General features: G+C 45.1%; 1 protein-coding gene and 1 long non-coding RNA gene across 3 annotated transcripts in view; one reads left to right on the top strand and one right to left on the bottom strand.

The window, feature by feature from the left end:
* The window catches only part of PRKCB (protein kinase C beta), a 140,773-nt gene extending 118,473 nt beyond the window's left edge, over positions 1-22,300 (top strand). The window contains exons 16-17 of one of the 2 annotated variants that reach the window (XM_044304921.1): positions 3,518-3,658; positions 21,662-22,300. In XM_044304921.1, coding sequence (XP_044160856.1) covers positions 3,518-3,658; positions 21,662-21,814 — 294 coding nt within the window. In that variant the 3' untranslated portion in view covers positions 21,815-22,300. Of the gene's footprint in view, positions 1-3,517; positions 3,659-10,919; positions 14,150-21,661 lie in introns of those variants that run through there. The other variant, XM_044304920.1, reaches the window with a different exon arrangement.
* LOC122945752 overlaps positions 1-24,121 on the bottom strand; it is a 46,458-nt gene extending 22,337 nt beyond the window's left edge. Inside the window, exon 1 of the long non-coding RNA XR_006391143.1 lies at positions 23,851-24,121. This is a non-coding gene — a long non-coding RNA (uncharacterized LOC122945752). The remainder of the gene's footprint in view (positions 1-23,850) is intronic.
* Positions 24,122-24,561: the final 440 nt, after the last annotated feature.

The raw sequence follows: 24,561 nt of genomic DNA, 5'->3' as shown, positions 1-24,561 counted from the left end.
TATCCCATGTAACATGTATCACTTATACATGATTTAATTATGATGTATAGAGAAATATCTAGACTCTACCCCCTCTTTACCTCTTGCAACTTTTCCCTTCTTCCGCTAATCTCAACCTCCTCTCTCTGTTCCCCACACCCCCCTCTGTATTGCACCCCAATCTCTCTCTCTCTCTCTCTCTCTCTGTTCCCCCCCCCCCCCTCTGTATTGCACCTCTCTCTCTCTCTCTCTCTCTCTCTCTGTTCCCCATCCACTCTGTCCCTCTCTATTTTTATTCATCTTGCTCTCTTCCTTTCTTGTTTTTTTCCCTTTTCTCCTTCTATAAGAATGCCCTGGAGCTGGAAAAAGTACAAAGCAGAGCAACTACATTGATGAGGGGCATGGAGGGTCTTAGTTATGAAGAAAGATTAAAAGGGTTACATTTATTTACTCTTTAGAAGAGTCGTCTAAGGGGGGACATGATTAACCTATGCAAACATGGTGAAAAGCAGTTCCATGTAAAATGCCCTCAAAAGACAAGGGGGTGCTGCCTCCGACTGGAGGAGAAAAGAGGCATCTCCAGAGGCGTCAAGGCTTTACTGTAAATCTGTTGAATAGTCCCTCAGGACGGGGTCACAGCAGGCAGTTTTAAAAAGAGCTTAGATGAATGCTTAAAAGTAAATAAGATTAATGCATGTGACAATGTGTAGAAGTCTGGGGTCTCACTCCCCTTTTCTAAAATTCTTATCCCCACCTCTCCCTTAGTTGGTGATGGTCCTGTATCTTAGTTCATCTTGTGTAACTATACCTCCTCTGTCCTTTTTTCTCGTTCTGTCTCTCGCTCTTTATCCCCCTCTCCTTTCTCTCTCTCTGTTACTCTCCCTGTCCTCTGTCTCTCGCTCTCCATTCCCCCTCTCTTCTCTCTCTGTTCCTCTCCCTGTCCTCTGTCTCTCGCTCTCCATTCCCCCTCTCTTCTCTCTCTGTTCCTCTCCCTGTCCTCTGTCTCTCGCTCTCCATTCCCCCTCTCTTCTCTCTCTCTGTTACTCTCCCTGTCCTCTGTCTCTCGCTCTCCATTCTCTTGCTCTCTCTCTGTTACTCTCCCTGTCCTCTGTCTCTCGCTCTCCATTCCCCCTCTCTTCTCTCGCTCTCTCTGTTCCTCTCCCTGTCCTCCTGTCTTACTCTCTATCCTCCTCTGTCATCCCTTTGTTCTGCACCTCCCTCTCTATTTCACATCGCTCTCTTTTCCTCACCCTCTCTATTCATCTTGATCTTTTTCTCTGCTCCTTTTTTTTACCTTTTTCTGTCTCTGTTCCCTTTTGTCTCTGTATTCATCTTGCTGTCTTTCCCTGTTCCTTTCTTTTTTCCTGACTTCTCTCTGGTTACCCATTACTACTATGTTACAGGTATGTCTATAGCTACTGATGTAAAAAAACTAACCAAAAAAACAACCCCATCCCTCTCTCAGCACCTCATGCGTATTTCCTACAAACTGCACACATCCCGATCCCACATTGCAATCGCTGTTATAATTCCTCTAATGTGCCTCCTGAACACCGTTCCCAAATAAGGGTCCTTCTCCCAAGGACGGTGCAGTCCGCTCCTTTATGCAGCACCTGACTCTCACCTCCGCGCACACATCCCTCAGAGGAGGAGGGGGGCTTGTCTAGAACGGTTTGTGTGTGTCACGTCTCTTTAATGTTGCATAAATGTAAAGTGAAGTGACGATGATCCAAACATCTGCTCGGGGTGTCCCTGCGCTGGCGCTCAGCGGCCTCCTGGCAGGAGGGGCACTGGAATTGGTGAGGATGTAAAAGCTGATGGATGCAACTCCGAACACCGACATCATGTGGTGCAAATACGCAATCCCTTGGCATCCTGGTGCCTTAAAGGAACGTAACGCTCTCAAGATCTCCTTGGCATCCTGGTACCTGCAGACTAATAGTTTAGTTTTGTATCCCACTGTGTCAAATATAGGAAGCCTGCACCCGTAGGCTTCACATAGAACAAAAAAAAAAACCCGGAGCGCACGTTAGGCGCACACGAGCTGGCACATACTAGCATCGCACACACACAGATCAATTCACTGAAAAGGGCTCCCAGCACAAGGGCTTGTGGAGGCTGATTACAATCGATCTGCTCCTCCGACGCTCAAAGAGGCTTAATAGGAAACGGCTGGGTAGGGCTGGTGAGCGGCAATTTGCTACGGGGCACTGAGTCATGCCCTTTCTGCCAAGCATAATGTCTCCTGGTTTATGCTGCGACTAAAGAGGTCTGGGTGCAGAAACGTGTCACCCACATTATGTGACTCGTTCTTTTAATGTCTCTTTTACTGCTTGGAGTTTGTGCTCCTTTAAGAGATCTTATCCTATAGACCCGCTCTGGCTTTATTATTATGCAGATCTGTGTTATCGCTCCTTACCTGCAGCGACCGCTCCTTGTAACCACGCACAGCTGTGCCATCTCCCCGCTCTGCAGCGGCACAAAGCAGCGTCTGTCCCTGCGCCCGCCGCACATCTGCTCCTCTCCAAGTCTTATACTTTTCCCATGTCACTAGCAGCAGTATTGGTTGCTAAGCAAAAAGCATTTGGCACAAAATTGTGAGTCGTTCCATCGTAAATATACTGTAGGCACGTGGTACCTGTACGGGAGCAGGAATTGGGGGTTTTCGTATGGATAAACACTCCAGATATTGTGTCCCTGGAGCAAAACCAGAGGTGGTGAAACAAATTTCCAGCATCTTAATAGTGGTGAAGTGTCTACAAGGTGGGCCTTCTACCACCTCTGAGACGACCATTCATTCAACCAATTCCACCAAGAACGGGTAGGACTGTGGTGCCCTGTACTATGTAGACCACTCACCACTGCTCTGTCTTCTGCCCTTAGAAGTTGTGTTGTCCGTCTTCCGTGTAAAATGGTGCCTTTGTGTTGTCATGGATGGTTGTAAGTCCTCGCGCAGCCTTGGAGATAGCCATATATTATAGAAGCTTCTAGTGTCGGTGTCCCTTTAGGTGGTGTAATGGTTGTAAAGGTTCCTCTCCACCATGTGAGCTGAGAGCAGTTTTGGGGTTTTCCCATCTGATAAAGTTGATGTCCCAAAAACGGAGAAGGAAGAGAGCGCAGCACTGCATACTTTTAAAGGGGGTGTTCCAGCATTGGGTCTCCTTTAAAGTTCCTATACTTTCGGCTGGGATACAGACATGGGCACGTGCACTGCGGCAGCCAATGACATGCCTCATTGGCCATGCGTCACCCAGCAGAATATCATTCCTTGGTCACCTGCCACTTGGGGACACATTACCGCTTTCACCACCATAAAGACCCACCTGTGAAGTATATATATTCTTTTTTAAATTATTATTTATTTATTTATTTTTCTTTTACTATGGAGGTCTCTGGGTGGCAGATAGAGCTCTTCAAAGCTCGTGGAGATGACTTGTACATTACCTGATATGAGATGTCAAAAGGTAGTGAGATCCAACAAATACAGAGTCAGATTTTTACTTTTATTTTTTTATTTTTATTTTTATTTTTTTTGCAGCTTATGACCAAGCATCCTGGGAAGCGGCTGGGCTGTGGACCAGAAGGGGAACGAGACATTAAAGACCACGCTTTCTTCCGATACATAGACTGGGAGAAACTGGAAAGAAAAGAGGTGCAACCTCCATATAAGCCAAAGGCGGTAAGTTGGGTGCTGGGTGTCTCGGGCAGAGTTTTGCGTGTTTGTGCCTTTGTGGACACCGTGGATGTGCGCGTGTACGTGTTGCGTCTCTTCAGCACTCTGCATCTGTGTGCGTTACTTCACTTTAGCACTCTGTGTGCGTCGGTTTTGTGTATGTCTGTGCACAGTATGTTCATGTTGTGTCATGCTTGGTGTCTAACATTGGAGCCATGTTGCCGTCTTATAGACCTTGACTTATAGTCCTATATTCTTTCCCCACTTATTACTCCGGATAGTCTGTGTACTTGGAATTAGTATAGTATAGAAATACAAAAGTAACCTAAGACAGGACTTGAATGGTGGACCCGTCCATAGCGGTGGAGGCAGCCATTTTCAAAACAAAATCAATCTGTTTCATGGGAACCAGTCACACGTGGTGCCCATAGAAATACTCCACTGCCCAACACCCTTCTGCTGTTGGCTCCAGTTCTTCTGTGTCTTTGCCAGCCACTTGGCTGCCATTCCTATCATGCCTTCCTCCAACCACTCCTGAAGATTACTCTGTGCCAGTGCAGCCTCCTGGTGACCGATCAGTATTGATACCTGCAGGCACTTGGGATTACGTGCATTTTTTCAGCGCGTATTCGCGTGCAGAAAAAAAAACGTAATACAGTACCAGCAAAGTGTAAGAGACTTTTTTCCTTTTCGTTCCGTGTGGAAATTCACCTGCCGTGCGGATCTGCATTATGTCAATTCTTTGTGCTGTTCTTTTGTTTGGATTTCACCCTTTTTCAACGCAAAGATGAGATCTGCAGCAAAAATGCATCAAATCCACGGCCAAAAGCGCAAATAACACTTGCAGTATTTGGTGCGAAAAAGCACAGGAATCTGCGCGGTAATTCGGGCGACAATTTCTGCAAGACAGCTCGCACCCGTGTACAGGTAGCCTTACCGATGAGCATTAGCACGCCGTGTAAATAGGCGTCAGGGAATGCACTAACGATCTAGAGGTTATAGGCTCTGCACTAGTCACAGGAGCTTACTATCTACACTTGGTTTTAATTGCCTACCCCCCACCGCTCCCTGGTTACACGTGCCTATCTGGTATAAATATGGACGGCGATGGGGTAGTGAGATGAGAGCGAGGAGGCGGCGGTCGTGTCACGTGACTTACCCCTCCCCGGCTCCTGTTTGCCTTTCTGTGACCTATTTTAGCATGAGCAGAAGAAGCTGAAGCATTCTGACAGTTTACAAGACGGCAGCAGTCTGAATAATTTAATCTTTGTAGTTTGCAGTTACATTTATTAAAAATGTACCATCTGTTTTGTTGCTTCTTTCTGAAAGGTATATAATGTGGCATGCCTCCATTACATAACGCCGCGGCATATGACGTCATCACACAAATGACTGTGGTAATAGGATCGCCGTCCTCACAGGCCGAACAAACTTAGGCTGGATTCACACCTGAGCGTTTTACAGCGCGTTCCTACGCGCTGTAAAACGCTCAACAGGCAAAAACCAATGATTCCCTATGGGCATGGTTCTCACCGGAGCGTTTTACAGCCCATACGAACGCGCTGTAAAATGCCCTACGCCCTAAGAAGTACAGGAGCTTCTTTGGGGTGTATTGTCGTGCGTAACACCTCTGTTTTTCATTGTGGTTAATAGCAAGAACGCGCGTTTCCAAAATACAAATACGCCCCAAAATACGCCTCAAAAACGCCTGATAAAAACGCCTGTAAACAGCGCTTATCAAATACGCTCAGGTGTGAACCCAGCCTTACTGTAGACCCCACTCCATAATATCCGTCCTAAATAGTCTATTTCTATGAACTGGGACATAAAACATATGGGGGGGGGGGGGGTCTGCTGTTTCATGTGGTGGTCTTAATAATAATAGTTGTGGGTCCTACCTCTGGGACCAGCTCCTCTCTCCAGAACGGGGGCCGCAAAGTGAATAAGGGCGCATGCGCAGTGTGCTCTCTATTCATCAGGTTACAAAAATTTTAGGAACTTCCATAGCGGTGAACAGAAGGTGGCTGACCGTGTGTGGCTGCTCTACATTCACTTTGGGGGCCCTGTTATGGAGGTCAGAGGTGGGACCCACACCTATCTGACATTGATGGCTTATCCTAGCGATAGACATGGATGGCATGTGTATCTTGTAATACATTTGGCACATCTTTTCTAGGCCTTCTCTTAACACATCTTCTGTCGAGCAGCGGGGGGGGCCTGGCTTCCTCTACCAATTTTTTTAATTTTTTTTTTCAAATGGGCTGAGCGTGGCATAAAAGTGTAAAATGTGTTTTTGTACGAAATGGCGCTTGTGCCAAAGTTTGTGATTCTTGTATTCCAGAAAACTGGCGCACAGCGTTTAATTATACCCTAGTTACCTCAACCATTAATCCCTCTCATTCAAAACTTTTGAGCTTCCAGAGGAAGCATTATGAATTTTCTTGGTAAATGCCCTGGAAGGGGTGTGAAACCTAAAAGGAAAAAAATTACATTTGAGATCCATGGTAGCATTGTTGAGGTCCAGAAGAGGCCCAAAGCTGATGTCTGCGATCGGCAATAACGCCAATTGCAGACGTTAAACCCCCTCAGATGTCATCAGCAGTTGTGACCATGGCATCTGAGGTGGCTTTCCCTGGGAGCACTGTGGGGGAGCCATTTGTTCCCTGTGGTCCTTCCAAGGCTACCACTGAGAGAGGTCTTATTGAGCCCTGCCAGTGACAGGGCTCCATAGTAACATATTAAATGTCCTATTGGCTGCAATTTATTGTAGTCTACAGGACAAGGGATCTGACGATCGCATGTTCAGGTTCCCTAAAGGGGAAAAGTATAAGTGGTAAAAATAGTCAAAAAAAAAAATAGAAGTAAAATTCAAGTAGCCCCCTTTCCCCATAATAAAAATAAACAATAAAAAGATCATTTGCACCGCTGTGTCCCAAAATGCCCAAATTATTAAAGTACAAACTGATTCTAAACCCTGTAACAGAAATCCATAAAAATGCTGTGTTTTTTTTTTTTTTTCCATCGCTTCACCTCCCCCCAAAAAACAAATAAAAAGTGATTAAAAAGGCACAAACGCCCAAAAAGGTATCACTGAAAACTACAGATCGCTAAAAAAAATTAGCCCTCACACATAATTATCAAAAGGTTATGGGGGGTCGGAATAAGGAGGTGCAAGTACTAACACAAAAAGTATAAGAAAAACTATACAAATGTGTAATCGCTGTAATCATAATGTCCTGGAGAATGAAGGGGAACAGGTCAGTTTTACCACATGGGAAACACCAAAATCCATAAAACTGCCAGAATTTGAGTTTTTTTCCGATTTCACCACATTTGGATTTTTTTCATATGCAATATTTTTTTAATCCTTGTCATGCTCCTCCCCCTCATTTTTCTGAGTTCTGCTGTAGCCATATATGCAGAATCTTACTGGAAGGGTGTGGTGATGTTAGAGAAGCCTGTCCTAGAGTTGTACCCCCCCCCCCCCCTCCCAACCTTACTTTCCTATGCTCTAATTACACATACTCTTAAGGCGAACCTCATCTTGTCCTATTTTACACCTTCTAATAATCACAGGGTGTCGGGGACAGTTTGTCACAGTCAGGCAAGCATGACGTTAAATGTGTAAATAAGAGAGGGAGAGAAGGAGCCCGCGGGGCTGGTGAGAACTAGGCTGAGATGTCTGCAGTAGATGAGTCTGTAACGCAGGCATCCTCAAACCGCGGCCCTCCAGCTGTTGCAAAACTACAACTCCCAGCATCCCCGAACAGCCTACAGGTATCAACCTACAGCAGGGCATTGTGGGAGTTGCAGTTTTACAACAGCTGGAGGGCCGCAGTTTGAGGATGCCTGCTGTAACGGGTTGACCCAGCCATCATACTTGTATGATGATTAGCAATGCTTAAAGGGAGTATGTCACTGTTAAGTGCAACAAAAGTGGGCCCTAGCAACCCGGTGCACCCTTGCTCCTCGGGCTTCTACTGCCAGACCCTCCCTCTCTGTGATAGTCAGGGCCGGGTTCCTCCATAGTCATCTTTCCTGGACCTATCAATAGAGAAGGAGGGGCTGGCGGAGGAAGCAGAAGGAACAAGGGTGCACAGAGCGGCCTGGGCCCGCCCTCAGGGAACTTAACAGCTAATTTGCATATGGATTAAGTCATTTTTCTCCAGAACGAAGAGATGGGTCGCTAAGTGAACGATATTATTACATTTAACTGACACTCCCTTTAAGGAGCTTAAGATGTGGTTTTTTTTTTTCTTTAGAGGTTGAGGGCCATTTTTTTTTTTACCCAGTGGGGATCTGTGAAGAGGAACATATCTGCTCCCCGACGCTCTGTTCTGGTTCCCAGGTTCTCTGCACTGGTTGTCTGACCAATCAAAATTTAGAAATAAAAATTCTCAGAATAGCGTAAAGTAATAAATGAATGAATTCTCTCCTAACCAGTCCTTCAGTTCCGACATTGAGCTGCCATTTTCTGTGTCGAAAGAGACCAGAAATTAGAGACCAGAGGGCGCCATGAAATGTTAGAACAGGAGTAGTGATGTTATTTTACATCACACTAAGGCTTGTGTTTAAAAAAAAAAAAAAAAGGCTGGACAACCCCTTTAAGCAGTCATCTTTGGAGGTGTACTGCCATTGGATTGGATGTAGCGTGTGTGTGTGTGTGTGTGTATATATATATACACACACACATCAAATACAATAAAGCCCCATGGAAATGACTAGTATTGGGGTCACCCAATACTAGAGAGCCACTATACAAAGAATATAAGGGAATGGAAAGGGTGGTCTTATGGAGCAGTTTCATTGTATTGCATTTTCAGAGCCTATAATCTCTAGAACTGCAGCGTGTGGAAAAGTTACTAATTGGCGTAAGGTGGCAAATAATTAATATTAGCAGAATCCAAGAACAGTAAGGGAGCAACCAGCTGCCTCTTTCCAAGAACCTGAAGGCGTCTAGTGTCTTTAAGGCCTCATGCACACGACCGTAGTTATGGTCCCATTCACTTCAATGGGGCCGCCAAAGATGCTGTCCGCATCCGTTGCTCCGTTCCGAGGCCCCGCAAAATAAAATATAGCATGTCCTATTCTTGTCCGTTTTGCGGACAATAGGCATGTCTACAATGGGCCGCCCGTTCCGCAAATTGCTGAAGGCACACGGCCAGCTTCAGTTTTTTTGTGGATCCGCGGTTTGCGGATCGCAAAAAACGGCACGGTTGTTTGCATGAGGCCTAAGGTGGCTCAAGTGAAGACGGCCTTTCTTCCTGCCTAGAGTTCAATAAAGAGAGTAGACAGTGTCCCTAAACCTTGAAAATACCACCTTTTGAAGAGCAATCCCGAACGTAAGTCCATATCTCCCAATCTGTACCACTGCTTATGAGCGGATGCTTAGATGTGACCACCATCCTGAAGTGACCTGTGGAGTTTTCACTTCCCTTCATCTACAGCAGTAAAGGGAGCCTTGGATTTCACAGTCTGGGTTGAAGAACTGCCCACGAGGAGCCTTGAGAACCATAAAAACTTAACTTGAGGCTTTTTTCATGATTTTTTTTTTAGTTAATGCTCTCCCATGCCATATTTATAGTTTGGTTCTGTGTGCTCCAAATATAAATGTGTACTATGGGGTCACTCATTTTATCTTCAGATTCTGCTCTTAAGACATGCACGTTATTTGTCACAGGAAGGACTTCATGACGTTAAGTCCTGTTAGTTTACAGCTGCATGTTTTATCTTGATTCGTGCCCCCTCCCTGTGTCTTTCTAGACATTAATTAACACATACCTGCTACCCTGTGACAAATCTGATCAATCGCTCCCTCTGCCAGTCCCATGTGTCACTTTTATGTTGTCTTTCTGTTTTGTATCTATGTCGCTTTCAATGTCAAGAAGTCTTGATGGCTTCAGATATGCATATTTTCTCTGTGGGTGGTGCTTTTTAAAGGGGTTATCCCATTACTAATGTACAAAATGAAAATCAGACATCATATAGGACATGATAATCTCTTTCTAATAAAGCTAGAACCAGCCCTGTACCTCACATGGATCCAGACGGATCTCCCCATTCATTGCTCTGCTAGATTTATATTAAGCTGACTGCTCAGAGGAGTGTCTTTTCTGCTGTAGCTCAGGGGCGTGTTCATGCTCTCCCTATCACAGCTCAGGGGCGTGTTCATGCTCTCCCTATCACAGCTCAGGGGCGTGTTCATGCTCTCCCTATCGCAGCTCAGGGGCGTGTACATGCTCTCCCCATCGCAGCTCAGGAGGCACACATTTTATTGAATAACTCAGCGGCTATGCTAAGCTTTTAATTTCATGCAATTACAAAAGTATTCAGATCCAGGTGCTGGTTTGAAAACTGTAGAAAATTTTTTGTGGGACAACCCCTTTAAGTAACCACATTCTTACTTATTATGTTGGCTGTGCATGGAAGAAGTCTTAAAAATGCTTATGATTACTGAGACCTTTCCACCGGAAGCAGTGCCACCCATGTCCATTGGTTGTCTGGTATTGCAGCTCGGGCCTACTCAATGGAATGAGAATAAGTTGCAATACCAGGTCTTGGCCCTTGGACAAGAGTGGTGCAGTTTCTGAGGAAGAAAGCAGAGCTTTTTTTTCTCATCTCATCCAGCTTCTTTAAGACGTCAGTCTTTAAAGTCAAGCTTGGTTTGAAAGTTTGGACTCTTAAAGGGACAGTTTCAGATGGCCGTAACTTGGACGCATTTCAGTGTCCATATCATGACTACGACACACCCAATAGTCTAAACTCTTTTCCTATCATTCCATACAACCATATACTGTTCAATACAGTAGAACCACATGGGTTGCTGGTGCTACGGCTGCGATACTGGACACTATCTAATGCCTCCATTACAGTCATCTGAAACCCTCTTAATCTGGAGTGTTGGGGTCTAGTGCAGATCATGGTGCATGTCGCCCATAGCAGCCAATGATTCTAGTGTCTCAGTGGTGCAGACCACCTTCTGGAGAAAAATGATTGGTTGTTAGGGACAACACTGCTGTTTTGCATACATTTGCATAACTAGTCTCCACCTCCAATGCTTCCATGTCTTGTGCCCTGATGGGTTGCAAATACTTTAGCCCCATCCTATCTGAAGCCATTGCTTGTGATGTTCTTGCTGCTTTTCTGCCTTCTCCTCAGACTTCTTTCTTCCAGATACAATGTCCCTTTCTCCTTCACTTTTGACATTTTTCCTTGGTTTCATTTTTACATTTCCCATAGTTTGTTTTTCTTCCCCCTCCTCCCATAGTGCGGCCGAAACGCTGAGAACTTCGACCGATTTTTCACCCGCCATCCGCCAGTGCTAACGCCGCCCGACCAGGAGGTCATCAGGAACCTCGACCAGTCAGAATTTGAAGGATTTTCCTTTGTTAACTCTGAATATGTAAATGTGGAGGTGAAAGACTAAACGGTTTGAGTTGTCCCCCCAAGTTGCATACGGGGGGTGGCTGTACATGTGTAATCTGTCCCGGGGTGGCATGCTCGCCCCCAAATTGTTGCGTATTCATAACCATGCCATCCTGCAGAGTATGTCTGGCACAGCCTTGCTGTGTACACACAGCCCCGTTGTCCATTCCTTGTGTACCCCTTAGGATGTGAAGAAAGAGAGCCAATCTCTTTATGAGTCGCACTTCCAAGATGACGCAATGGCTAGGTAGACCGTGAGAACTTATCCCTGGGAGATGAGGACTATGTATTCTCTAGAAGAACAGATGAAACAAAAAGGTCCATACTTTGGTGTCGCTCTTGTCAAGCTCCAAATATACAGAATGTAAGGGTTTCAGTCATATTGTCCAGGATTAGAAAAAGATGGCTGCTTGAATCCAAAAACAGCACCACACCAGTCCAGAGGTGGTGTCTGGTATTGCAGCTCCACTCCACTGAAGTGAATAGTACTGAGCTGAAATACCATAGACAACCTGTGGACTGATGTGGCACTGTTTTTGGAAATGATGGCTAACCTTAAAATTAGAAAGTCTCCAAGATGTAGGCATGACTGCATTAACCATGTCTTTGCTGGGGAGGTCAAGTAAGAAGCCTCTGTCAGAAGCCTTTGGTCCTGCTGTATGATCTTTGTATCCAGGCCAAGGCAAGTCTTGGGGGTCTCAAGTCCCACTGGCCAGGATTCAAGCCAAATCTCGTCATGACACAAACTCTGTTTTTGTTTCTTCCCTTTATCTCTTAAGCTCCATGTTTTCGGAGCTGTGTGCCTGCGTTACGCGGTATATTTCCAAAGGGGCCAAAGTCTATTGATGACATAAAAATTCAGCAGATGTTCCTGTGTGTGCGAGAGACCCCCATCATCATCATTTCCGCATGAGTGAAGAGGATAATGCACTAGCACAGCGAATGCCCCAGGCTCCTCTACAAATTGGCCAGTCGGCGTGCAGCCTTAGCCAACCATTAACTCGTTACCCTCTTCACATTGCTGTCCTGGAGCCCAGGGTCCCGCACTGCCCGCCTGCCGCTCCAGTCTGCACATCAGTATTACCTCCTCCTTTTGCAGTTATATAAACTCTAGATATTTGAGGTTGTGCCTCCTTTGCAAGCAATAGACATCCTGAGAGTTGTAGTCAGGAAACTCTTGGGGACCAGTGTCAAACCTCTCCAGAGCGAAGTCAAGTGACGGCCTGGGAAAGCGCTCGGGTCCAAGGCCTCCAGTGTTGTACTTGCCAAAAAAAAAATAGAGGAAGGAGATCGTTGACAGATCCAATTTTGAAACTGGTTAAGGTGCAGCGGAATCAATTTTTTTGCAAAGTGACTCTGGTGTGAAGTTTTTCATCAATGGGGTTGTCCAGGATTTTTTTATTTATTTTTTTTAAATCTCCCCCCCCAGCCAACGGGATCTGTGAAGAGGAACATATCTGCTCCCCGCCGATCTGTTCTGGTTCCCAGGTTCTCTGCACTGCACTTCTGGTCCCAGTCTGTCAGCATCCGCATGGATGGGGTCATGGGCTGCAGCATCCAATGACTGGCCTCAGCGTTGATGTGTCCCCAAGTGGCTCATCACTGCTAGGTTACGTGGGCTTCCCCATGGTGCTTCAGAAAAGATAAATATAGATGGTATATTTGCTGACGCACCTCTTGGTGAACACCCACCTAGTATTTTTCACTGTGGGAAAGATTTAAAGAGCCCCTTTCGAATCTCACTGAGCAGTCGACAACTGTTGAAGAGTGAACCCCAGCCAGTGGGACCTGTGAAGAGGAACATACCTACCTGCTCTCCGCTGCTCTGTTCCAGCTCCTGGGCTCTCTGAACTGCACTTCCGGTCTCTGTCTGTCAACATCTGCATGGATGGGGTCTTATGTGCAGCTGCAGCCAAGGACTGGCCTCAGCAGTGACATGTCCCCAAGCAGCACATTACTGCTGGTCATGTCACTTATGTGTCCCTACCTTCTAGAACAGTGTTTTTGCACCTGGGACTGTCTAGATGTTAAAGGGGTGATGCGGGAATTGGATATTGATGGTCTAGCCTCAGGATAGGTCATTACTATGTGATCAGTGGGGGTTCGGCTCCCACCATTATCGCCAATCATCTAGTTGAAGAGGCTGCTGGGCTCACCTGAGCTCTTGTGAGCACTGCAGCCTCCTTACAGCTTAAAGGGGTTATCCAATCCTATAAACTGCCCCCCATACGCGGGGCCCCCACGCTGAATATATTTACCTGGCTCCCTGCGTCTCTCCTGGTCCTCCGCACTGGGGGCGGGGGGGGGGGGGGGGTAGTAGTTTATAGGATTGGAGAACCCCTTTAACCAGCACAGCATCATGCACTGTATAGTGGCTGCACTTGGTATTGCAGCTCATGGGATGGAGCTGCACTTAGGCCATGTGGCCTATATACTGTGATGTCACCACCCCAGGAATAGGGACTAAGCGCTCACACAGCCCCATGGCCTATTTGAACAGCTGGTCGATGGGGGTGCTGAGAGCCTGACCCCTTCTGATCAGATATTGATGAACCATCCTGAGGATAAGGCCATCAGTATCAAATTCCCAGAAAATCCCTTTAATTAGCTGGAGAGCAAAGTTGCAGATCACTGTTGTAGAATGACTTTGGCGCTGTGAGATCTCCAGGTTACACTAGGATTATGGAAAAGGGTTCCACGCGATGCAGAAATCCATTTATTTTTGTAAGGAAAATGCAAACTGCGGTATTTTTATGCTGTAAACATATTAATCATGGCAATAATTACTTCCATCAGTGACATGTATGCTGTTTTTATAATATATTTGCGGCCACAACGCCCATCAGGTTACCATAACACCAGTCAGTTCTAAACAGTGCTCCAGAAGTAGAGCACATGTAGAACTCCGCTCTGCTGCCACAGTCCTGTATCTGAATACTATGGCACAGACAGTCTCCTGTTGGCACAAGGGTCCACTTAGCTTTTTTTTTTTTTTTCCCAGTTCATAGTCTGGTATTACAGATGATTTTTTTTCTGTCTATAAGCCGGAGGAGGCAAATGAGAAAAATATTTATTTCTTTTTTTTTTTTTTATTTAAATACTTTTAGTTTATTTTTTCCTTCATCATATATAAAAAGTTCAGGAACAAGACATAACAAAAGGCAGTAATACAGCAGGGCATAAACAATGCTAATTCCTGTATATACACATACATTTGTTACTCGCTTATCCTTAGACCTCTGGAATATGTCCCTGTCCTGTTTCTTTCCTCATATCATATACAAAACGAAGAGACAAAAGAAAAACAATATAACCCCTCCCCTTCCCCCCCCCCCCATGGTTGTCTTGATGGATACCACAGATTTTCCTTCTCTCTTCCACATCCTCCATTTATTTATGGGTACCGGCATATTCATATCTGCATACCCTCCCACATAAGTTCTTCCATGCTTCGATGTTTGGGGGTGTGTCCGCCCCCCACTCCCTAGCCACTACTACCCGCGCCAGCATTAATCCTTTGGCCCATTTCATTTCTATTTCTATGTCGAGACCTATTTTCCTGATATATCCAAGCACCGCTGTAGCGATCTCCATTGGGACTGAGCACCCAGTTGATCTGGTCAGCTCCCGATAAACCTGAGTCCAGTAATCCTGCATTAGGGGGCAGTGCCAGATCAAGTGGGTGAAATCCGCATTATCCATCCTGCACTTCCAGCATCTAGCATCCCTTGTTTTATACATCCTACTCAACACCCGTGGGGTGATATAGGTACGGTGGACAATAAAGAACTGTATCAGTCGGAAATTACTCGATACCGTACTTCTTTTTATACTTTTATAGATACATCTCCAATCTAGCGTGTTGGGGTCAACTTCTAGTGCCCATTTTTGTTCACTATTAAACTTTATCACTCCCCTTAAACCCCTTTTAATTATTTTATATATCTGTGATATTGATATTTTGGTCCCCTTATTGAGACAGCAAAATTCAACAAATTCTGAATATTTGGTGATTAAGTACGATTTATTCTCAGTACTATCAAATGCGTGTTTTAACCGAAAATATCTAAAACGTGTAAGGGTATCTAATTTTATACTAAGTCCTAATTCTTCTAGTGTCCTGAGCTTTCCTTTTATCTCAATCTGTGAAATAAACTTAATACCATTTTTTTTCCCAAAATACATAATCCTCTAACTTCTGAAACTCGCCTAAGTTTATATTCCCCCATAGTGGGGTGATCTTTAGTGAGTAATTTATCCCCAATAATTTTTTAACATTCACCCATATCAAGTGCATCATATTACTAATAGGGCACTTCTTACCCTTTATTTTTAATATCCCGGCTTCCAAGATACTAAAAATGTTATATTGGAGACCTACAAACTCGCCCACTAGGTACTGACGTAGTCTATCATCCTCTATCATTAGCCATTGTAGCTGGGATGCGTAGTAGTAGCCTCTGAAGCAGGGCACGGACAAACCACCATCTTCTTCATCAAGCCATAAGTATTTTTGTTTGAGCCTGACCCTTTTTTTCCCCCATATAAGATCATTTATCAATCCCTCCAATACATTGAAAAGGTGGTCACCTATCCAGACAGGGCATGAGGATATTACATAGAGGACCTGCGGCAACAAAATCATTTTTATAATAGCTATACGGTCTACCTGTCTTATCAGTATTTTTTGCCAAATACTTATTTTATTTTTAACCCTTTTAAGCAGAGGGGCAAGATTCAGTTCTATATATTCCTGGATCCTCGCACTAATTTTGATTCCAAGGTATTCCAGTGCATCTGTGGGTTTCAAAACTTTAACATTAAGATCCATTCTCCTGGTTTCGTAGCCAATTGGGAGTAACACTGATTTCATCCAATTCACCCTGAAGCCGGAGATTTGACCAAATTGATTTACAGTTCGCATCAGGTATTGAACCGCCGACGCCCCCCCTTTCAAGAAAAACAGGACATCATCCGCGTATAAACACATTTTATCTGAGGCGCCCCTGCTCCCAAATCCCCCGACCTCTCAATAGTTACCCCCAATGTTCATCAAACTGCAGATCAGAGCTCCCCAATCTTCATCAGACCTCAGATCAGACCCCTAATCTTCAACAGACTTTAGATGAGCCCCCCATCTTCAACATACTTCAGATGAGACCCCCCCATCTTCAACAGACCTCAAATCAGACCCTGAATCTTCAACAGACCTCAAATCAGACCCTTAATCTTCATCAGACCTCATATCAGACCCCTGTCTTTAACAGATGAGACCCCCAATCTTCATCAGATCTCTGATCAGACAAAAAAAAAAAAAAAAACTTACCTCTCCAGCACCGCCATTCTGCACATCTTGTGCTCTTACTGCTGCACTGTGACCTGACATCACATGGCGTCCGGTCATAGTGTGAGCACTACGTCCTGGCACTACATGCTGTCCGGACACAGCACAGCGGCATAATGGCATTCCTGTAAGTGAAACGATCACATGAACGCAGAGCGGATATGCTGCAGACTTGCTCTGGCGCATGATTTTGCAGTGCCCTAAAAGTGGATGAGACTACATGTGCTCTGCTATCTGATGCCTGTTTATATCAGAACCCCTATAAGTAGCTGTCCTGGTGGATAGGGTTGGTTCTTATTTAGTGTCTGAGGCCTGAAACACAGCGGATGAGATGGATGCTATGTAGACGTGTTGGAGCCATGTATGATGCAGGGTTGTGCACTGGATGCAAAGGAACAAGCTGCCAGGCCAAACAAAAAACACCCCACCACCTGGTGTTTGCACTGTTTAAAGGCATAAAGAATAGCTCTGACTTTGGAAAATAAAGAGGTCAATTACTTAAGTAGCAGCTCCCTAAGAAAATGTCGGCATAGCCATGGTGGCACTCTGATTGCTTGCAATTCTTTTTGGATCTGCCTGTAATTTGTCCATGGACTCCGGTCTGTTGCTATTTAACGGACACATTTGTAAGGTCACAATTCTGCGTTGATTACTTTCTTCATATATCTTTATAGCGTTCAGAGTCCCGTTTTTTGATGCAGAGCTCCAAATCCCCTGCAATAGACCTAGAATTATGAGGTAGAAGGAGGGAGCTTACTGCATGTTATCATAGAGTGTAATGTATAAACAGTATGCAGAGAGCGCCCTCTGGTGGTGGCAGTGGTCATGCTTGTTTAGGTGAATGAGACTGGGGTGACTGTTGTATGAGTCGTTCCAGGGAATCTCCTGGTCAGCGTCTGATCTTCCAGTGTACGGGACTTCTCCTTTTTTTTACCATTATTTTGTATATGATTTCTTTAGTACAGACTATTTTCAGCACATGATGTTTTTGGGACATCCTGTCTGGGTGACTGTATTCATCCTCTGTATACATGTCTTGTGCCAGTTTTAACTTTTCGTACTAATAAAAATTGAATTTATGCCGAAGTTGTTTCCTACTGATCAGGATGCATCTATTAAAGGTCTGGATATAGAACTGATTAAGAGGTTAAATCAGAATATTTTTTTATAATGGGCGGGGGAGGGGGAAGCTAAATTGTTGGGTTTTTTTTTAGGCAAATTACCAGAATGAGACACGGATGTCAGAGGTGTCATGGAGGAATGTAAGTTCTATGCTTGAAGAATCCAATGGATGAGCAAGCCAGAACCTGCCATGTCAAACACTGTACTTGAGCTGCAGGCAGCAGGTTATAGAGCAGGAGGAGCTGAGCAGATTGATGTAGAGTTTTATAGGAAAAGATTCAGTAAAACTTGTATTTTATTCATTTAAATTTCTTGCTTATTCTGATCGTTGAAGTCCAGGAGGCGGTCCTATCAGTGATTGACAGTTCTCTGTATACACAGCCATAGAGGGAAGGCTGTCAATCACTGATAGGACCGCCTCCTGGACTTCGACGATCAGAATGAGCAGGAATTTAAAATGTATTAAATACAAGTTTTACAGAATCTTTTCCCAGCTCAGCTCCTTCTGCTCTCTAACCTGCTGCCTGCAGCTTACATTGCATTTTCATGGTCACCGGTTCCCTTGAAATAATATATTCGGAAATTTCTTGAATAACTATTCCTGCTCCCCTTACCTTTATGGTGATTTCACGCACTTGCAATCAAATTTCCATACCGCAGAACCCACACACTAGGGCCAGTTGACATCTTCGTATATTTTTGCAGTTGGTTGGGTTTGAACCCAGGATGAGCTGCTCTCATTATAACAACCCACCCCATATTTACAGTTTGATTATTCTGTTCTTACTGTACTTCAATGCTCATCAGCTTTCCATGCACTACTTGTTATGAACAAGTGGAGCTGCAGTGTAAAGCATGGGGGCAGAGCAGCATTCCTGAGGCTCTGAGAGTATCTGTGATAAGATGGGACTACAGACATAGAATCAAATTTTTGATTTATTCATACCTTTGTCATAATCAGACAGGAATGTGGGTGGCAGGACCGCCAACACCAGCGATAGGTAAGTATATTACGAAGTCATTTATTTTTCTGTTTCTTACATGTTTAAGTTGTCTTTTTTCGAAATCCTGCTTTATAGACTAATTCATGTCTTCCGAGATTTATAGCAAAAATTTGGACATTTAAGCGCCGCCCTGGGAATGCCTACTTTCTGATAGGATTTGCCTGAACCCTTTTTTTTGCAAAATCGGGACTTTCAGCTAGTATACCCATGGCCATTTAAGGTCCCACCTCCCATTCTGCAATGAAATTAACTCAAACAAATAAGCATAACCAGGCATAGAGGCAGTACTAAAAATATATATATATTGGGACCGTTGGCGCATAAGCGCTGTGTGACCACTCTCCCCTTCTGTGTCCACCTTGGTAGAGCAATTTGTGTTCACGCGTGGCCTTTAAATAATTGGATATGATAATAGGACAGCTTCCTTGGCGTCACGTTATCTTCTACCTGGTATGTGGCAGAATTTTCTTAAGTCCTCCTGCACACGAAAAAAAAAAATTCTGTTTACGTTCCATTTTTTTGCGTTTCGTATACGGACCCGTTCATTTCAATGGATCAGCAAAAAAAAACGAAGGTATTCTGTATGCCTTCAGTTTCCGTATTTCCGTTTTTTTTCTGTTCTGTTCAAAGATAGAACATTGTCCTTTTTATTGTCCGCATAACGGACAAGGATAGTACTGTTCTATCAGGGGCCAGCTGTTCCGTTCCGCAAAAAAACGGAATGCACACGGACGTCATCTATATTTTTTGTGGATCTATTCTTTGCGGACTGCGAAATACTGAAAAAGCGATATGGTCGTGTGCAAGAGGCCTTAAAGGGGGTTGTCCAGGAGTAGAAAAACACGGATGCTTTCTTGCAAAAACGGCACCACAGCTGTCCACAGGTTGTGTGCGGTATTGCAACTCCACTGCATTCACTTGAAGGGAGCTGTACTGCAATACCAGACATCACCTGTGGACAGGTGTGGTGCTGTTTTTCTGTGTTTTTCCTACTCCTGGACAACCCCTTTTTAAATTGGGATTAGTTGTGAAGCGTTTCTAGGAATGATGCTTTGGTTAATAGCGGAAATTGGGTAACGTCCATAGGACCGATGCATGTTTCGGGCGGGGGTTAAGCAATAAGCTCAGCCATCTTTGACGGGTGCTCTAGTAGCAGCCCGGAGGGCGCAGCTAGAGGAGTGCCCGCTCCGTTGCATCCTTAGATCGTGAAAGAGATCACCGGGGCCTACATTCGTGCGGCGTGCTCTGTGTAGCATGGTAGAACGGTTGTCATGGTAACTGTCAGAACATGTGAGCTCTGGGCATCTTGCAGAGAGATGGGTGAAGATCTGCTTTTGCTGCAGGGATTTAACCCTTCGTGCTAAGAGGCGATTCATCGCGGGGTGGGAACGTCCTTCTGCTCTGATACGAGTCGAGCTTGGAATACGACTCGAACGCTATATAAGTGTGGCGATGTGACGACTTTGCATTCCTGATCCCCTCGAGTCCCGGGCTTGGGGCCTTTGGTCTCACAATACTTCTTTACGCGGTAGAAGGGGCACGCCCCATTTAGGCTTTGTATTAGAACGGGTACAGGTTGCAACGGCTGCAAGACCAAATCTTATCTAGTTTGGTTACTAAAAGCTGCTCGTAGAGCGAACGCAGCGGCTGACGGATCTACTTACGATGTAAAGGGGTTGTCCAGAATTAGAAAAAAAAAAACACGGCTTCTTTCATTTTTGACAAAACCTTTCGGCTCGCCAAATCCTCCCTCAAAGTATAGGGATGACCAGAGACCAAATAAGGTAGTTGGGTTTTCCTGTCCATGTAGGTGTCCATTCCATTTAAAGAAAAAAAATCCCATCCCTTTGACACGTTTTTTTTTTTTTTTTTCCCTTTTAATTTGACCCAATGTAATATGGTTCTTCTGTCCCTCACATCTGTTTGACGGCTGTACAAGATCCGTTTGGCAATTTGCATTCAATGGTGGACCCACACCCTCCGTAACTTCCTTCCTACCTTCTTTTATAGTGAGGCGGGGTAGACCCCTTTCAGTCACCATCCCTACTTCTAAACTCACAGAAATCTATATCTTTGATAGGGGGGCGCATTGCAAACCATGGTGCTATCTAATAGTGAAATCACTGGGACTGTGTGCGAGGGGCTATTTCTATGCAGGGGAGGGAGGGATTAGCAAATGCTTTTTGTAATGCATTCCTGGGAGATGGCAGGTGCTCGACGGTCACATGGGACAAGCTGCTGCCCACCCCCAGAAAGTGAGAAGACCAGAGCTGCAGAGGGGTGAGTGAAGAGGCTACAAAGGGTAAAAATGACAGCGGTTTTTGCACTGATATAGTTAAGATAATAGTGTATTCCTCTCAATGTTATATATCTTTTTAAATTTGTGGGATAACCCCTTTTCCGAGATTTTAAACGAATGACCTAACTTCTAGATAGGTCATCAGTATCTTATCTGTGGGGATCTGACACCCGGGACCCGCACTGATCAGCTGTTTGAGAAGGCATCGGCATTCACAGTAGCGTTGTGACCTTCTCGCAGCTTTGCCTAGGCCATATAACGTCGCACGCATCGGTCATGTGGCCTAAGAGCAGCTCAGCCCCATAGAAGTGAATGAGGCAGAGCTGCAATACCAAGCACAGCCACTATACAATGTATGGCGCTGTGCTTGGTGAGCAGAGAGAAGGTAGCAACACTACTGCAATGCCTTCTCCAACAGTTTGTCTGCGGAGGTCCCAAGCGTCGGACCCCCACCGATCAGATACTGATGACCTATCCAGAGTATAGGTCATTTAGTATAAAAGTCCTGGAAAAACCCTCTAAGACAAATTTTTATTTTATTTTTTGTAACCTTTACGATTTAAACTAGTGTTGCGCTTGCTGTTGTGTACAATATGTTACAAGAGTGTGTGACAGAGCGTGACGATGGAAGCTGGTGTGACTGTATCGGTTTGCCTCCATCTCCATGAACATCCAGTTTCCACTAGCTTGGAACAAAGTTGCAATAAACCATCATTTTTATTGCAAAATGCCCGCAGTCCGCCATCCCATCTATCACTCTACTGTGCCGCCATCTCTCTGATAACAAAGGGTCTGTTCACTTTTTACTTCTGCAGAAGGACAAGAGGGACACCTCTAACTTTGACAAGGAGTTCACCCGCCAGCCCGTGGATCTCACCCCCACGGACAAACTCTTTATCATGAACCTGGATCAGAATGAGTTTGCTGGATTTTCGTACACAAACCCGGAGTTTGTGATCACTGTGTAGCAGACGGAGAAACCTCTGCCAGGAACCTTCAGACCCAGCTATCATCTGGTGGGTAGGGCCGCTCAACGTTGATGCCAGTAGGGCTGTGGTAAAGGGCTCACAAGATGTTACTTGGGTTGAACATTAAACACTCTATATGCAATTAGGTAGCCCTGCACCAGTCCCTGAAACCAGGCAGCTATGAGTCCGAAAAAACCCTATATGTGTGCGTGTACATTTATACAAAGCCGATCCTTGACACGTGGCTCTTGAATGTCTACACGTGAAAGTCCAAACAGAGATGTAGTAGAGCTAAGTTTATCTGGCATTCGATGGGACTGCAGTGAATGCCCACAGTTGAACAACATTTTCCTTTTCTAAGTAGATACACAATTCTGTACTGATTAATTTCACAATATATCTTTGTTTTTCTGATACAGAGCTCCAAATCCTCTGCATAAACCTAGTTAAGTTATAAAATCCTAGCAGCCACCACTAGAGGGAGCTAATGTTTATACAATGACCTTAATAATAAAGCAGTATGCAGTGAGCTCCCTCTAGTGGTGGCTGCAGACAGCTACAAATAGATCATGTAACATTAATTTTATGCAGGGAATTTGGAGCTTTGTGTCAGATAAATGGCGCTCTGTCCACTATGAAGCTATAGGAATGAATCGGCACAGAATGACTATCCTAAAAAGGACTGTGAGAAAAGGTGAAGATTCACTTTAATTTCTGTTTTGCTATATAATGTCTTCCCCATGCTTCCTGGTGCCTACACAGATGGAACGTCATTTACAGTCGTCCTTTGTCCTGTACCTTGTGTTCCTTGTTTTATATTTCCACCCTAAAGCTGCATGATTTATAATGTAGTAGAAGGGACCTAAACCAAGCCTGTAACGCTTTTAGAGGTAGTCTATAACTTCTTGTGACAACTAATACTAATTCATGTACTCGTGGTAGTCACCCAGACAGGAAATCATGCAGTTGCTATGCAATACCTGCAAAATACATTACAGGGGTATTCCAGTTTACAGTATTTTCACGTATCTACCGGATAGGTGAAAGGTGCTACATAGGTTGGGGTGCGTCCACTGGGACTCCCAACAGGATGTGGGACCCGCTGCCCATTCCCCAATTACATGCCCACGGCTAGGAGGACTTTCAATGGAACAGGAATCAAGTGTGCGACCCGTGTCCACTCGCTGTGTCCAAGAACAGTGTTCAGACCCCCATATATGTAGCATTCATCGCCCAGCTAGCTGAAAAGACTGCAGACCGGAATACCCCTTTAAGATGTGGGAAATAAATGCTGATTCATGAAATGGGTTGTCTGGGATTAAAAGGGTGGGGAGAGGGGTTTGCTCCAAAAACCTTACTCTTTCATCCACGTGAACAGGTCTGAGCTGCAGTAGCTGACGAGGAAAAAAGAGGCACAGTTTCTGGACAAAAAAAAAACGAAAACCCTTATTTTTCGGACAACCTCTTTAAAGATACATAATAAACGGTTATGTGGTGTATTGCAGCTCAGATCCCATTGCAGTAAATGGGGCTGAGCTGCCCTACTACAAACATCCTGTGGACAACCCCTTTAAGGGCTCATTGCAAACGAACGTGTGCTGCGGACTGCAAATTGCTGTCCGCAACGCACAGGCACCGACCGTAGGGCCTCCATATGCGGAGGCAGGGCCAATTCACTTGTATGGGGTCTGCGATCCGCATCCTACTGACCGCACAGCAAAAAGTAGTGCATGCACTACTTGTTTGCAGTGCGGAGGCAGGGACAGAAACCCCACGAAAGCACTCCATGGGGCTCAGTGTCTTAGTACCGCACTTGAATGGGTCTGTATCCGTGATGCGGTGCACAAACGGCCATTTCCCGTATATAGCTGACACGTTGTTTGCAGGCCACAATACAGGCACGGCCAGGCAACAGCCGTGTGCATGAGCCCTAATTCTGCCCAAAAAATGACATGTTCAGCTCTGCTGCATCTGTAACTGAGACAACAGCTGAAAGGTTATACATATGTGTCTACATTTGTATATGTGTATCCTACCTGTGGCCGGATGTATACAGCAGGTTGGAATGTAACTTGATGGTGGTGGTACTCCTGTATAGACTGTGGCCGCACGCCACCCCCATGTATGATGCCGCCATAAACTGGCCTGATACAGCAGCTCCTGATTTGGGGTCGTCTCTGTACGATTTGTTCAGGTTCTGAAGAAGCAAGTCAAGTATCCTTGTGTAATATGGTTCTAGAATATCCGTATAGCCTTAGGAGGGTGATGTGGACACCGCACAGAGCGCGCTCCAACGTCTGCGCTCCTGTGAGCATCGCTCTGTTCATGCACTATGAAAAAACAAGGATACTTCAACATAATGATATAAAAAGAAAAAGCTGGGTGACCGCCACCATGGCCGCCATCCCAGAATTTCTAGACCCTCGCAATAGTAAATCTGCCAAATTATGCAGGAGGAACTGGATGGGATCTCTGCAGCCATAAGGATTGCAACCCAGCAGGTATATAGCTAAGAAATGGCAGAACAGACATGTTGGTGTAAGGGATGGCCACAACTAGAAAAATACAGCGCCACACCTGTCCACAGGTGATGTGTGGTATTGCAGCTCAGCCCCATTCACTTCAGTGGAGCTGTGCTGCAAGAACACACAACCCATGGCCGAGTATGGTGTTGTGTTTTTGTAATCTTCAGAGCCATTTATAGGTCTTCTCCCTGCAGCTCTTTCTCCCCTCTCACAGCATGCAGT

Source organism: Bufo gargarizans, chromosome 8 (assembly GCF_014858855.1).
Source record: "Bufo gargarizans isolate SCDJY-AF-19 chromosome 8, ASM1485885v1, whole genome shotgun sequence".
NCBI lineage: Eukaryota > Metazoa > Chordata > Amphibia > Anura > Bufonidae > Bufo > Bufo gargarizans.
The sequence above is the reverse complement of the archived record's forward strand: the minus strand, read 5'-3'. Positions and strand labels throughout refer to the sequence as shown.